Raw genomic sequence first — 14450 nt, 5'->3', positions numbered from 1 at the left:
TGAATTTCTTTCTGGACATGTATAGTTCACGACCCCACCCTCTTTTATTATAATCGGTAGTTTTTTCGAGTTAACCTCAGGCACCTTTTCACCCTTGTGTTTTTCTTCCTTTCCATTTCCTTTGGCTGAATGACTGGGGGTTATGGGTAAGGCAGTTACACTTAACAGCTTTGCTGGGGTGGTCTTTAATATCACACTAGTAATTGGAATGATGTCGTGGACTCTCCATGTCCAGAAAGAAAGAAATTTATCAGGTAAGCATAAATCTTGTTTTTATGATTCAGCCAGAACATGCAATTTTAAACAACTTTTTAATTTACTTGTATAATCAATTTATTCTCATTATTTTAATATATGCACACTTACTGATGCACCAGTTCCTATTGAGCATGTGCAAGAGTTCTGTGTATACATATGAGTCTGTAATTGGCTGATGGCTGTCACATGATAGTCAATTAAACACTGATGCACCTGTTCCTACTGAGCATGTGCAAGAGTTCAGTGTATACATATGAGTCTGTAATTGGCTGATGGCTGTCACACGATAGAGTGGGCAGGGAGATAGGAGCAATCTTTGACATTTCTCAGAAAAACTACTGATAATTTGAAATTCAGAGTGTGTTATATGGTGTTCTATATATGTAATTTATTTTGTACGTTTGTTTAAAACCTCAAATAAAAGACTTTAAAAGAAATAAAAACTGCAATTTTAACATCACAGTTTGCAATGCTTTGCAGTCCATAGCCTTTGAAGACCATCTCAGACTTTTATCTTATCTCCTTTGCTGTGGAAATAAAGGAATGGACATACAGGTTCTCTTGTACTGACCAAGCAATCAGTGTGAAGCTTGTTGCAGGGTCAGAATCCTGAATCCTCTGTAATACACTACATACTATCCAGGGGGCAGAAGACTAAACATATAGGGGAATTACCTCTGTTTCAAGCAAGAAATTATTTAGAAAAGCTGTTAAAGAGCAAAGGAAAGACCTTTGGCTTCCAAAAGTTTTCGAACTTCTCAAGTGAGACAGTAGATGCTTATCCAAGAGTAATAAATGTGTTGTCGCATGAGAAAATGATTTATTTGATGTCTTTTTTTTCTAGGAAATGCTGGTTTGAAAGATTTAAATGATAAATTATTTTAATATGTTTAGAATTTGCGTTTGACACTACATTCTTGTATTATCAAACTGTCTGCAAAAGTAACTTGTTTATAAAATAAACCCTTTTTATATTTTATTTATTGTCATTAACTTATTTTCTGCAGCTTTGTTCATACTTTAATTCCAATGCCGTCCCTCTTAAAGTTACCATGGTCAATGCAGATCCCACAGGAGAAGAGATTAACGCCATGTTTAAGGTAAGTAGTCTGACCTACATTAGTGCTTTTTCTTATCTTTTTGTTTCCGATGATCTGTCAGAGATCCTATAGATCTGGTTAGTTGTAGTGTTAAAGCCGTTCCTCAATTCTACTGGTATCGAGACAAATTAGCTTAAAGGGACAGAAAACCTAAAGAGAAATTCATAATTCAGATAGAACATACAACTTTATAATGTATAGGCCGAAACGTACGTCTGGGGTATTGCTGTTTCTCTCGTTCAGAGAGGGATTGCCTGGTATTTCGGGGCTGGACTGTACTGTGAAGTCAGGATCAGACTGATATGCTTCAGGAAAGTTCTTCTCTGTGAAAGGCACATGTTGAGCAAAAAGAGGCTGCTTCTTGGGTGGTAACTAGCCATAGAGCAAGCTATTATGCTATTGTTCGTTCCCAGGTTGAGCGCTTCTCTCTTTTTATTTATGCAAATTATGACATTTTGGGAAGTCTCCCTAAGTGTGATGCGGGAATCCAGACGTGGACCCGTTGCTCAGTGTGCCTAGAGGGATATGGCTGCACCTCACTGACGAGGCCCACAATAGGCCGAAACGTACGTCTGGGGTATTGCTGTTTCTCTCGTTCAGAGAGGGATTGCCTGGTATTTCGGGGCTGGACTGTACTGTGAAGTCAGGATCAGACTGATATGCTTCAGGAAAGTTCTTCTCTGTGAAAGGCACATGTTGAGCAAAAAGAGGCTGCTTCTTGGGTGGTAACTAGCCATAGAGCAAGCTATTATGCTATTGTTCGTTCCCAGGTTGAGCGCTTCTCTCTTTTTATTTATGCAAATTATGACATTTTGGGAAGTCTCCCTAAGTGTGATGCGGGAATCCAGACGTGGACCCGTTGCTCAGTGTGCCTAGAGGGATATGGCTGCACCTCACTGACGAGGCCCACAATAGGCCGAAACGTACGTCTGGGGTATTGCTGTTTCTCTCGTTCAGAGAGGGATTGCCTGGTATTTCGGGGCTGGACTGTACTGTGAAGTCAGGATCAGACTGATATGCTTCAGGAAAGTTCTTCTCTGTGAAAGGCACATGTTGAGCAAAAAGAGGCTGCTTCTTGGGTGGTAACTAGCCATAGAGCAAGCTATTATGCTATTGTTCGTTCCCAGGTTGAGCGCTTCTCTCTTTTTATTTATGCAAATTATGACATTTTGGGAAGTCTCCCTAAGTGTGATGCGGGAATCCAGACGTGGACCCGTTGCTCAGTGTGCCTAGAGGGATATGGCTGCACCTCACTGACGAGGCCCACAATAGGCCGAAACGTACGTCTGGGGTATTGCTGTTTCTCTCGTTCAGAGAGGGATTGCCTGGTATTTCGGGGCTGGACTGTACTGTGAAGTCAGGATCAGACTGATATGCTTCAGGAAAGTTCTTCTCTGTGAAAGGCACATGTTGAGCAAAAAGAGGCTGCTTCTTGGGTGGTAACTAGCCATAGAGCAAGCTATTATGCTATTGTTCGTTCCCAGGTTGAGCGCTTCTCTCTTTTTATTTATGCAAATTATGACATTTTGGGAAGTCTCCCTAAGTGTGATGCGGGAATCCAGACGTGGACCCGTTGCTCAGTGTGCCTAGAGGGATATGGCTGCACCTCACTGACGAGGCCCACAATAGGCCGAAACGTACGTCTGTGGTATTGCTGTTTCTCTCGTTCAGAGAGGGATTGCCTGGTATTTCGGGGCTGGACTGTACTGTGAAGTCAGGATCAGACTGATATGCTTCAGGAAAGTTCTTCTCTGTGAAAGGCACATGTTGAGCAAAAAGAGGCTGCTTCTTGGGTGGTAACTAGCCATAGAGCAAGCTATTATGCTATTGTTCGTTCCCAGGTTGAGCGCTTCTCTCTTTTTATTTATGCAAATTATGACATTTTGGGAAGTCTCCCTAAGTGTGATGCGGGAATCCAGACGTGGACCCGTTGCTCAGTGTGCCTAGAGGGATATGGCTGCACCTCACTGACGAGGCCCACAATAGGCCGAAACGTACGTCTGGGGTATTGCTGTTTCTCTCGTTCAGAGAGGGATTGCCTGGTATTTCGGGGCTGGACTGTACTGTGAAGTCAGGATCAGACTGATATGCTTCAGGAAAGTTCTTCTCTGTGAAAGGCACATGTTGAGCAAAAAGAGGCTGCTTCTTGGGTGGTAACTAGCCATAGAGCAAGCTATTATGCTATTGTTCGTTCCCAGGTTGAGCGCTTCTCTCTTTTTATTTATGCAAACTTTATAATGTAATTCTATTACCGAACTTTCTTCATTTACGTGTTATCCTTTGTTGAAAAGCAGAAAGGTAAGCTCAGGCGTGTGCACGTGTCTGCAGTACTATATGGTAGTAGTTTTGCAACAATGTTACACATTAGTAAGAGCACTAGATGGCAGCACTATTACCTGTCGTGTAACGCTTCAGGCACGTGCACACTATCTATCTAGGTATCTCTTCAACAAAGAATAGCAAGAGAACAAAGCAAATTTGATAATAGAAGTAAATTGGAAACTTTTTTAAAATAGCATTTTCTGTCTGAATCATGAAAGAAACATTTTGGTTAAAGGGACAGAAAGTAAGAAATAAACTTTTATAAGTAAGAAATAAACTTTTATAAGTAACTTTTGTATAAGTTATCCCCCCCCCCCCCCCATATAATTTTATTGAGTTTTCAGAAAAAGAACAAAACAAAATAGAACAATAATATAGCGCATACGATTGTTAATTTATACATTCATTGTTGCATAGATTTGTCCTTTTACAAACATATGAGTTTCAGTCGGCAGTATCATAGTCCAAATATATTCACGTTAATCAGTCCTACGCACTACATTATAACAGGAATAGTTCTATATTAAGCTTAAAGTTAAATGATCTTTTCAGTTTTTGTACCAATAGTGTTATTGTTTTCATTGGACTAAGTCCGTATTGCCATCACGCAAAGATCCATTTATGTAGGTGGAGTCGGGGGGGAGACACGCTCTTAAGTTAGCGCACTTAAGTGCCAGAGTTCAGACTCTATTGTCTCTGATTGTAATAGTTTAGGAGCCGATTATATATTTAAGGCTAAATCATCTGTGCAGCCAGGTATCCCAAAAGGACCAGTATTTCTCCATTTGATCAATTAAGTTTAGAGCATGCAATTTTAAATATCTTTACAATTTATTTTAGTTATCAAATGTAATTAATTCTGTTGGTAAGCTTTGAAAAGTATATCTAGATAGGCATGAGCGTCCATGTGTCTTAAGCCATCTATAGCAGCAGAGTTTTGAAATGTTATATACACTGTTCAATAAAGTATACCAAGAAAAAAACAGTGCATTTGGTAATAAGTATTTTTTGTGTCCTCTATCGACATGAAAGTTTAATTTTGGCTTTCGTGTCCCTTTTGGATTTTCTTAAAATCTTTTGCATATCATTGTCAAAACAAGCTGCTGTGTGTGATGTTTTTACTCATTTATAGCCTCATCCCTAGCAAAACAAACCTTTATATCATTAAATTATCTTCATCCTAGTAACCTAGAAACTAACTGTGCATTGGCACGCAATGGACATTGTGAGCTTATAGTAGTTTGTGTTACTTATAAATTTAACATAAAAAGCAACAATCAATGTGAATAAATTATGCACACACATGAAATATGCATGTTCGGATAGGCACATGTTTGAGACTACCCTTCTCAGCTTTGTAATGTGCAAATCAATAAAGCTAGAACATTGTGAAAATTCAAGATCTCTCTACTTTATTAGCAGAAAGACAGATTTATTAAGGGGGTGAAAATTCCTTAAAGGGACTTTATACTTAGAAAAAATGTTGTGGAAATGAAAATGTAGCCATTAAACATTTGGAAAATATATTTTTGCATGACAAAAAAGTTAAAGTGACAATGAACTCAGGCAAGAAGCTGATAAGAGTTCATTGTATTCTAAGTAGTTGCCGAAACACAATTTTAATCAGGATACATATTTTTAGTATAGTTAGTGGTTTCAATAGGCAAAAGCAGCTATTTCAAATTCCAAAATAAAGCCAAACAAGCTATTTGCAAACAACTTAATAGGCTGCAGCTGGTAAACAGAACGTTGTACAGTACACTGACCATTTAATCCTAAGAGATCTGCAGAAGCAAGTTATACTGTTAGAATTCTAGTGAGTGTCTGGATAAGACATAAACAGGTGAATATTCATAGCCCACCAAGTTTAAAAAGTTCCATTGAATACAAGAAGTAGAAACACTGCTACCTACTGTTCTTGCAAATGCATAACATAATTATAAAGCTGCTGCCATATATGCTTCATACACGTGCACACAGTAAAGTTTGTTTTTATTCTATACTATGGCTGTATCATGAAATCATTTTTTTTTTTTTTTTTTTGTTTTGTCCATTTAAGTCTCCAATTCAAGTTAGGAAATGGCAATAAGTGCTGGAGCCAATTTACCCCCCCAACCAACCAAAAAATAAAAAAGACAACCCAGAATCTGTATGCATTCCAGTGGCCGTACTGTCTGCCTCTATGAGATAGTACAAATGGGGGTGTCAGGCAAGGATATGTCAGGGCGTTTTCCCATAGAACTGCGGTCTGTCTGAAGTCAAAAGGAACTTCTTAAAAAAATATTTCATTAATATGTTAATATCATTATCTCAAAATAACAAAGTGTACGATTCTTTAAATTTTTGCCACTTTATGGAAACAAGTTAAACTTTAATATCTAACCATACAAACTGAGATCTATTTCAAAACTACCATAAATTATCACTTTGGATGGGTTGCATTAAAGGGACATAACAATTTAAAAATGGCATAAAATGTTTTTGTTTTTTTCCCAGAACCACTCTTTATTTACAATGAATAGTTTTTATTAAAAATGACTCTCTCAAACCATAAATAAAACAAATTAAAAATACAATGTTTGTATAGCAAATATTGCTTAGGTTCTTTTTGTGGAAGCTATAAATGTGCTACTACCATTTCTTTCATGTAATTGGCAAGAGTCCATGAGCTAGTGACATATGGGATATACATTCCCACCAGGAGGGGGCAAAGTTTCCCAAACCTCAAAATGCCTACAAATACACCTCCCACCACACACATACTTCAGTTTTACAAACTATGACTCCTATGGAGGTGGTAAAGTAAGTTTGTGCTTGATATTTATGATTTCTTCTATAAGCGCTTCTAAGCATTCTGAAGCCCAATTCCTCTCAGAGTACAGTGTTTGTCAGAGGGATGTGAAGAGAGTATCGCCTATTGATTTTTATGGTTTCTCTCGCGGGAAATCTTTTCAAGGTCTCTCTATTATCGGTCGTAGGGATTCATCTCCTACGTCCCTTTTCAGATTGACGATATACTCTTATATACCATTACCTCTGCTGATACTTTTCAGTACGGGTTTGGCTATCTGCGATATGTAGATGGCTGTCTTCGGTAAGTATGTATCATTATTTAAGACACTCTTAGCTATGTTTGGCGCTTTATGTATAAATATAAATAGGCCTGCAACAACTAATCGGTAAGATTGATCATAAAAATAGTTGTCGAATCTCATTATCAATTAGGTGGTCAGCGATTAGTTGGTTAATTGCACAGCACAAGCTGCTTCAATCCGATGAACTACTGCACATGGTATTGTGAAAACATTTTTATTAATTTTTTTTTCTATCCGATTAATCGGATGATTATTGTCCGATTAATCGGATAGAAAAAAGATTAAAAAAAGAAATACATTTAAAAAATTTTTGCACAATCTTAGTTGCAGTAGATCATCAGATTTAAACAGCTGGTGCTGTGCAACTGACCAACTAATCGCTGACCACCTAATTGATAATGAGATTTGTTGATAACTATTTTTATGATTAAACTTACCAATTAGTTGTTGCAGCCCTAAATATAAAGTTTAAAATACTGTATATGTATTTACTTATATTTGCTATGAGTCAGGTCTATGTATATTTCCCTTTGGAGTCTAACAGTTTCAGTATGAGGATCATGTTTTAGGAAGATATTTGGTTACCTGGGGTTTAGTCTTTTTTTCCAATTTGACTTGTTTTTCCTTAGAATTTGCGGGCAAATCTAGGCTCGCGAGGGCGCAAAATGCTATTATTTATTGCGTCATTTTTGGCGCAAATTTATTTCTAGGTTTTAAGTGACAAATATTTCAACTAAATTGTTTGACTCCTATTACTAAACATAACAATAAAATAGTTGCAAAGTCAGCTGCGCAAAAAAAAGTACCTTAAATTCAGGAGTAAGCGTCATCGTCCTCAGACGCTAATTCACTGTGTTCGGTAGGGCACCACTTGCATCCAACACTATCCACCAGTGAAATGTCCACACAAAACTAAGGAGGTTCTCCCAAACTCAAAGGGTTAGTTATTCATGTATTACTAATTCACCATGCACAGCCTTAAATTTAAAAGTTATATTTAAATAGTTATTCGTTTCATATTAATAAACCCTGTCTGAAATCATGAATATATAACTTTGTTGACGCTTGAGGCATATTTCCCAGGAAAGCGTTCCCTTCAACCAGCCTGGTCAGCAATACATTTAAAACCTATATTCGTTACAGTATGACAGACATTGTCCGAACTCATCCAGGAAGCAGTGAAAGGAAGAAATTTTCCCAAGTTGTCAGACCATTCTTCACAATTTTTTTATTTTGAAATTAGATGTAGCCCCTTTTAGATTGAGTTGCTTCAGGGAAGAAGACTTGCAGTGGTCAGATGTGCCCAGAACAAGGATCCACAGGCATTTAAGGTATAAGCAATCCCTTAGAAATCTGAACTTGCTGGTTATTTTTCAGTTTTCATGTGTTCTTGTTTGATTAATGATTAATGTAGCTAGTCTGGTCCCAGAGACATAATTCTCAGGTCATTTTTCTGCCCAGTAACAATCATTGTTTATCTTATTTACCTGGTCTTCTGTTTGTAGAGTGCATATACAGTGTCTGATAATAATAATGATAGCAACACTATTTAGGATTTAAACTGTTGATCTAAATTGGTCTCTTCTTTTTTTAATATGTCTTTAAGGTAGGGGAAGATCTGCGTCAGGATATGTTGGCTCTGCAGATGATAAAAATTATGGACAAGCTCTGGCTACAAGAAGGACTGGACATGCGCATGGTCATCTTCAAGTGTCTGTCTACTGGCAAGGATAGAGGTGTGTTGGGTTAAAACGCATTGCAGCATTTTTATGCATATTTAAATGGACTTTTTTTTTATTCACTAATATACAAGTTAGTTTAAAGATTTCAAACTTGTGAAAACTGCATGTAGTATCACCAGCACTTTGTTGGACAGGGGCAAGTGGAGTAATCCTGGAACATTTATGATTACTTTGTTTCCAGTGTATTTTAAATGCTGTAGGATGTTTTGATCTCCTAAACACGTACCTCTTGCAAGGAAGATAACATTCATTATTATTATTTCTCTTATCCAGTGAATCATTAACAGGCAGTAACCTTCATTTGTTTTGAATTCTCTAAGCAAAGCTCTTGGATACATTGTTATAAAATATTCATAAAGACAATCTAATGAACAAACTGACTTCAGGCTTTACAAATGTTTTTTGTAAAGTTTTACATTGGACTCCTTTTTAAATAATTTATTTTGGTTTTGTGCTTTGATACTGTTTCACATGTTGTACCCTTTTAAAATGTTTTTGAACATTCCTTTAATATAACATTCTAATACTAAACTAAAATAGATGGTATAAGTAAGGGTTAACAGCTCGAAACATTGTCATGTTGACCTTGATCTTTTTTGTTTCAATAAAGTCGAGTGGAGACACATTGTGCTGTTGGAATACGTTTATTCAAGATATTTCTGAGGTCGTGCAGTAACCCTTTCACACTTGCACATACAGAGGGCTCGATTTATCAAGGCCTTCTCTCCCCTTCGCACAAGCAAACCTGCAGGTTTTATCATGCAGGGCTGTTTCCCTACCCTATTCTCCACCTCTTAGGTGGAGAATTTAAATCTCCCTGGTCTCATCTGACCGGAGACATTGACAGCTCCTGCCCACACGTGATTGGTTATGTGCAGGCAGGGGGTGGGGTTGCACAGGAGCGCTCTTGTGGAGAAGCTGGGCAGACAAAGACAAATATTTCCAACACTATCCACCATGGGATGATAAATGGAGCCCAGAGAGTATTGGTGAGTTGCTGGTAACCATTTTTGTGACTAAAATAAAAGTGTCATTTGTGAGAGCATTTTATTTTAGCATTTCTGTTGCAGACAGTATGTTTAAAGGGACCCTCAAGTCAACATTTAACTTTCATGAATCAGACAGAGCAGCAATTTTAAACAACTTTCCAATTTACTTCCATTGACACAATGTGCACAATCTTTTTATGTTTACACTTTTTTAGTCACTAGCTCTTAATGAGCATGTGCAAGACTTCACATACGTATATGCATTTGTGATTGGCTGATGGCTGTCACATGATTCAGTGGGAGTGGAAATAGACATAAATTTGTCAGAACAAAATCTACTACTTATGTAAAGTTCAGACTAAGTGCTATTGCATTGTTTTGTCATCATGCATCTGTCGATTGTGCAAATATACTGTATTTACTGGTCTTTTAATCCTTGCAAGTGGGTTAAACACATAGAGAAAGTTCTGCTCAGAAGTCGCAATATGAATATGCCATTTCTGATTGCCTCGCTGGTGACTGTTTCCTGCTCAGTATTGCAATGTTTTGCGGCTTCTGAGCAGGACTTTGTTATACATTCCTTTGTGTGGGTTAAACACAGTTCTCAAGGGATATTAGTATTAAAATATATTTTGAACAGTACAAGTAGTGGCCACACTTCAAATCTTCCTTTAAAAAAAATAAATAAAAAAAATAGAAACGTTAATTGTAATTAAAAATAAACCCAACATCTTACGCGTTTTTGCACCTATAGCAAGTGCTTAATCATGGATTATTTTTTATCATCATCATCCGGTATTTGTAGAGCGCAACAGGCTCCACAGCGCTAATCATCAAACAGTTTGATGTCATATGTGATTAAGTGATTGTTATTAACAGAAAATATGTAAGATGTCGGATTTATTCTCCTGTATCAATTTTGAATTATGCTTAAATTATTTTTTTAAGGAGGTTTTGGAGTGTGACTGCTACTTGTAATGTTCACGGTTTATTGTGGCTTGGTTCTGCCGCTGCTGTCAGCACCCCGTAACAGTGAGAGGAGTATTTTTGTTAGGCCTTCCATAGCGATCTTTACCATGGACTTTGCTTGAAAATAATCTACTCTAATAATTCAGAGCATATTATTTTGGTGTTAGAATGTCTCTTTTAATTATAGATGTGACTGTTACTCTAAAGAATTTTTTTTGCATCCTAGAACGAGCCAGCCCCCTCTGATGCCAGGCCTGAAAGATGTCCTTGGTCTGTTTAATTCATTGCTTAGTTATTTTTTTTACCCTGGTCATTAAAAGGACAGTAACTATCTTGAGAGTTTTATATAAAATGTAATAAAATATTTTTGCAATGTATTTTCATTTATTTTGCCCCCTTTTCAATTTTGTTTTGTTTGTTTTTTAATGCAGGTATATTGCAAAATTATTATATTTAAAAGTGAAATGCACTGATGTACATCTCAGCTTTGGTTAAAATATCCCTTTAAGCACAGGACCCTCAAGTTAAAAAAACAAACAAAACAAAAACTGAATACATTTATTACAATTCCAACATTTAGATGCAACAAAGAAACTAGAAAACAATACTAAACATACCCCAAGCTTTCTCAAGAATGTATGAATGGCATCAATGCTAGAAGATGTCATTTAGTTGAAATTTCAGTAATACTTAAACGTACTGTTATATTTAGAAATTGTTTGTAATAAGTTAAAGGGACAGTCTACTCCAAAATGTTTGTATAAAAAGATGGATAACACCTTTACTACCCATTCCCCAGTTTTGCATAACCTACACTGTTATATTAATATACTTTATAACCTTTAAAGCTCTAAATTTCTGCCTGTTTCTAAGCCACTAAAGGCCGCCTCTTATCTCAGAGCATTTTAATAGATTTTCACAGCAAGACACTGTTATTTCATGTGTGCCATATACATAACGTTCTAACTCCAGTGGAGTTATTTACGAGTCAGCACTGATTGGCTAAAATACAAGTCTGTAAATAGCCCTGAAATAAGGGGGCAGTCTGCAGAGGCTTAGATACAGGGTAATCACAGAGGTAAAAAGTATATTAATATAACTGAGATAAGGGGCAGTCTGCAGAGGCTTAGATACAAGGTAATCACAGAGGTAAAAAGTATATTAATATAACTGAGATAAGGGGGCAGTCTGCAGAAGCTTAGATACAGGGTAATCACAGAGATATAAAGTATATTAATATAACTGAGATAAGGGGCAGTCTGCAGAGGCTTAGATACAGGGTAATCAGAGGTAAAAAGTATAATAATATAACGGAGATAAGGGCGCAGTCTGCAGAGGGTTAGATACAAGGTAATCACAGAGGTACAAAGTATATTAATATAACTGAGATAAGAAGCAGTATGTAGAGGCTTAGATACAGGGTAATCACAGAGGTAAAAAGTATATTAATATAACTGAGATAAGGGGCAGTCTGCAGAGGTTTAGATACAAGGTAATCACAGAGGTAAAATGTATATTAATATAACTGAGATAAAGAGCAGTCTGCAGAGAGTTAGATACAGGGTAATCACAGAGGTAAAAAGTATATCAATATAACGGAGATAAGGGCGCAGTCTGCAGAGGGTTAGATACAAGGTAATCACAGAGGTAAAAAGTATATTAATATAACTGAGATAAGAAGCAGTATGTAGAGGCTTAGATACAGGGTAATCACAGAGGTAAAAAGTATATTAATATAACTGAGATAAGGGGCAGTCTGCAGAGGCTTAGATACAAGGTAATCACAGAGGTAAAAAGTATATTAATATAACTGAGATAAAGAGCAGTCTGCATAGGGTTAGATACAGGGTAATCACAGAGGTAAAAAGTATATTAATATAACTGAGATAAGGGGCAGTCTGTAGAAGCTTGGATACACTGTAATCACAGAGATAAAAAAGAATATTAATATAACTGAGATAAGGAGCAGTCTGCAGAGGCTTAGATACACGGTAATCACAGAGGTAAAAAGTATATTATTATAACCTTGTTAGTTATACAAAACTGGGGAATGGATAATAAAGGGATTATCTATCTTTAAACAATAACAATGTTGGAGTTGACTGTGGCTAGCGAGGTGTATTCTTCTCACATATATATGCAGTTGTATTTATTTGCTCTTTAGGTAAGTGTCACTCTCTCTAATCACTCGGTTCTCTTCCTTCTGCAAGGTATGGTGGAACTGGTGCTGTCATCTGATACACTAAGGAAGATCCAGGTGGAGTATGGAGTAACTGGCTCGTTTAAGGACAAACCTCTTGCAGAGTGGTTGAGAAAGTACAATTCGTCTGAAGAAGATTATCAGAAAGTGAGTTGTGGTTTTGTTTTGGGGGGGGGGGGGTTTACTTCATGTCCGAGGACTAATTTGCTTTTTCATAAAGGGACATGAAACCCCAATTTTTCTTTCATCATTCAGAGCATACAATTTCTTTCATGTAATTGGCAAGAGTCCATGAGCTAGTGACGTATGAGTTATACAATCCTACCAGGAGGGGCAAAGTTTCCCAAACCTAAAAATGCCTATAAATACACCCCTCACCAGACCCACAATTCAGTTTTACAAACTTTGCCTCCTATGGAGGTGGTGAAGTAAGTTTTTGCTAGATTTCTATAATTTCAACTGTCACTGGGGGGAAGGGAGCTTTTTTGCCTCAGGATAAAAAAAATCTAAGGGTAAATTTAAAGCTTCTAACTGTTTTCTTTCCTTTCGACAAAATAAGGAGCAGAAACCTAATCCTTCCCCTAAGGAATCTGTCTCCAATTGGACGCCTTCCTCAATCTGGAATAAATCCAAGCCATTTAAGAGATCTAAACCAGCCCCCAAGCCTGCATGAAGGTGCGGCCCTCATTCCAGCTCAGCTGGTAGGGGGCAGATTAAAATTTTTCAAGGATGTTTGGATAAATTCAGTCCAAAATCATTGGATTCAGAACATTGTCTCTCAGGGGTACAGAATAGGTTTCAGAATAAGACAGCCTGTGAGAAGTTTCTTTCTCTAAAGCATTCCAGTGAACCCAGAGAAAGCGCAGGCTTTCCTGAAGTGTGTTTCAGACCTGGAGTTATCTGGGGTAATCATGCCAGTTCCTTTTCAGGAACAGGGTCTGGGGTTTTATTAAAATCTGTTCATTGTCCCAAAGAAAGAAAATTCATTCAGACCAGTTCTGGATCTAAAAGTCTTGAATCGTTATGTAAGAGTACCAACATTCAAAATAGTGACTATAAGGACTATTCTGCCTTTTTTTCAGCAAGGGCATTATATGTCCACAATAAACTTACAGGATGCATATCTTCATATTCCGATTCATCCAGATCACTATCAGTTCCTGAGATTCTCTTTTCTAGACAAGCATTACCAATTTGTTTCCCTTCCTTTTGGCCTAGCGACAGCTCCAAGGATCTTTTCAAAGGTTCTCAGTGCCCTCTCTGTAATCAGAGAGTGGGGTATTGCGGTGTTTCCTTATTTGGACGATATCTTGGTACTTGCTCAGTGTTTACGTTCTGCAGAATCTCACACAAATCAACTAGTGTTGTTTCTTCAAAGACATGGTTGGAGGATCAATTTACCAAAAAGTTCTTTGATTCTTTGAAGGGTAACCTTTTTAGGTTTCCAAATAGATTCAGTATCCATGACTTTGTCTCTAACAGACAAGAGACGTCTAAAATTGGTTGCAGCCTGTCGGAACCTTCAGTCTCAGTCATTCCCTTCAGTAGCTATGTGCATGGAGGTTTTAGGTCTCATGACTGCAGCATCGGACGCGATCCCCTTTGCACGTTTTCACATGAGACCTCTTCAGCTTTGTATGCTGAACCAATGGTGCAGGGATTATACAAGGATATCACAATTAATATCCTTAAATCCCATTGTTCGACTATCTCTGACTTGGTGGTTAGATCACCATCGTATAGTTCAAGGGGCCTCTTTTGTTCGTCCAACCTGG

The 14450-nt window shown here is 37.4% G+C and overlaps 1 protein-coding gene across 2 annotated transcripts in view; it reads left to right on the top strand.

Annotated features, from left to right (window-relative positions):
- PIK3C2A (phosphatidylinositol-4-phosphate 3-kinase catalytic subunit type 2 alpha) overlaps positions 1-14450 on the top strand; it is a 530626-nt gene that overhangs the window by 398609 nt on the left and 117567 nt on the right. For both annotated transcript variants that reach the window (XM_053720635.1, XM_053720636.1), the window contains 3 exons: positions 1266-1358; positions 8382-8511; positions 12686-12822. In XM_053720635.1, the coding sequence (XP_053576610.1) occupies positions 1266-1358; positions 8382-8511; positions 12686-12822 (360 nt within the window). The remainder of the gene's footprint in view (positions 1-1265; positions 1359-8381; positions 8512-12685; positions 12823-14450) is intronic.

Source organism: Bombina bombina, chromosome 7 (genome assembly GCF_027579735.1).
Source record: "Bombina bombina isolate aBomBom1 chromosome 7, aBomBom1.pri, whole genome shotgun sequence".
Classification (NCBI taxonomy): Eukaryota; Metazoa; Chordata; class Amphibia; order Anura; family Bombinatoridae; genus Bombina; species Bombina bombina.
The sequence above is the reverse complement of the archived record's forward strand: the minus strand, read 5'-3'. Positions and strand labels throughout refer to the sequence as shown.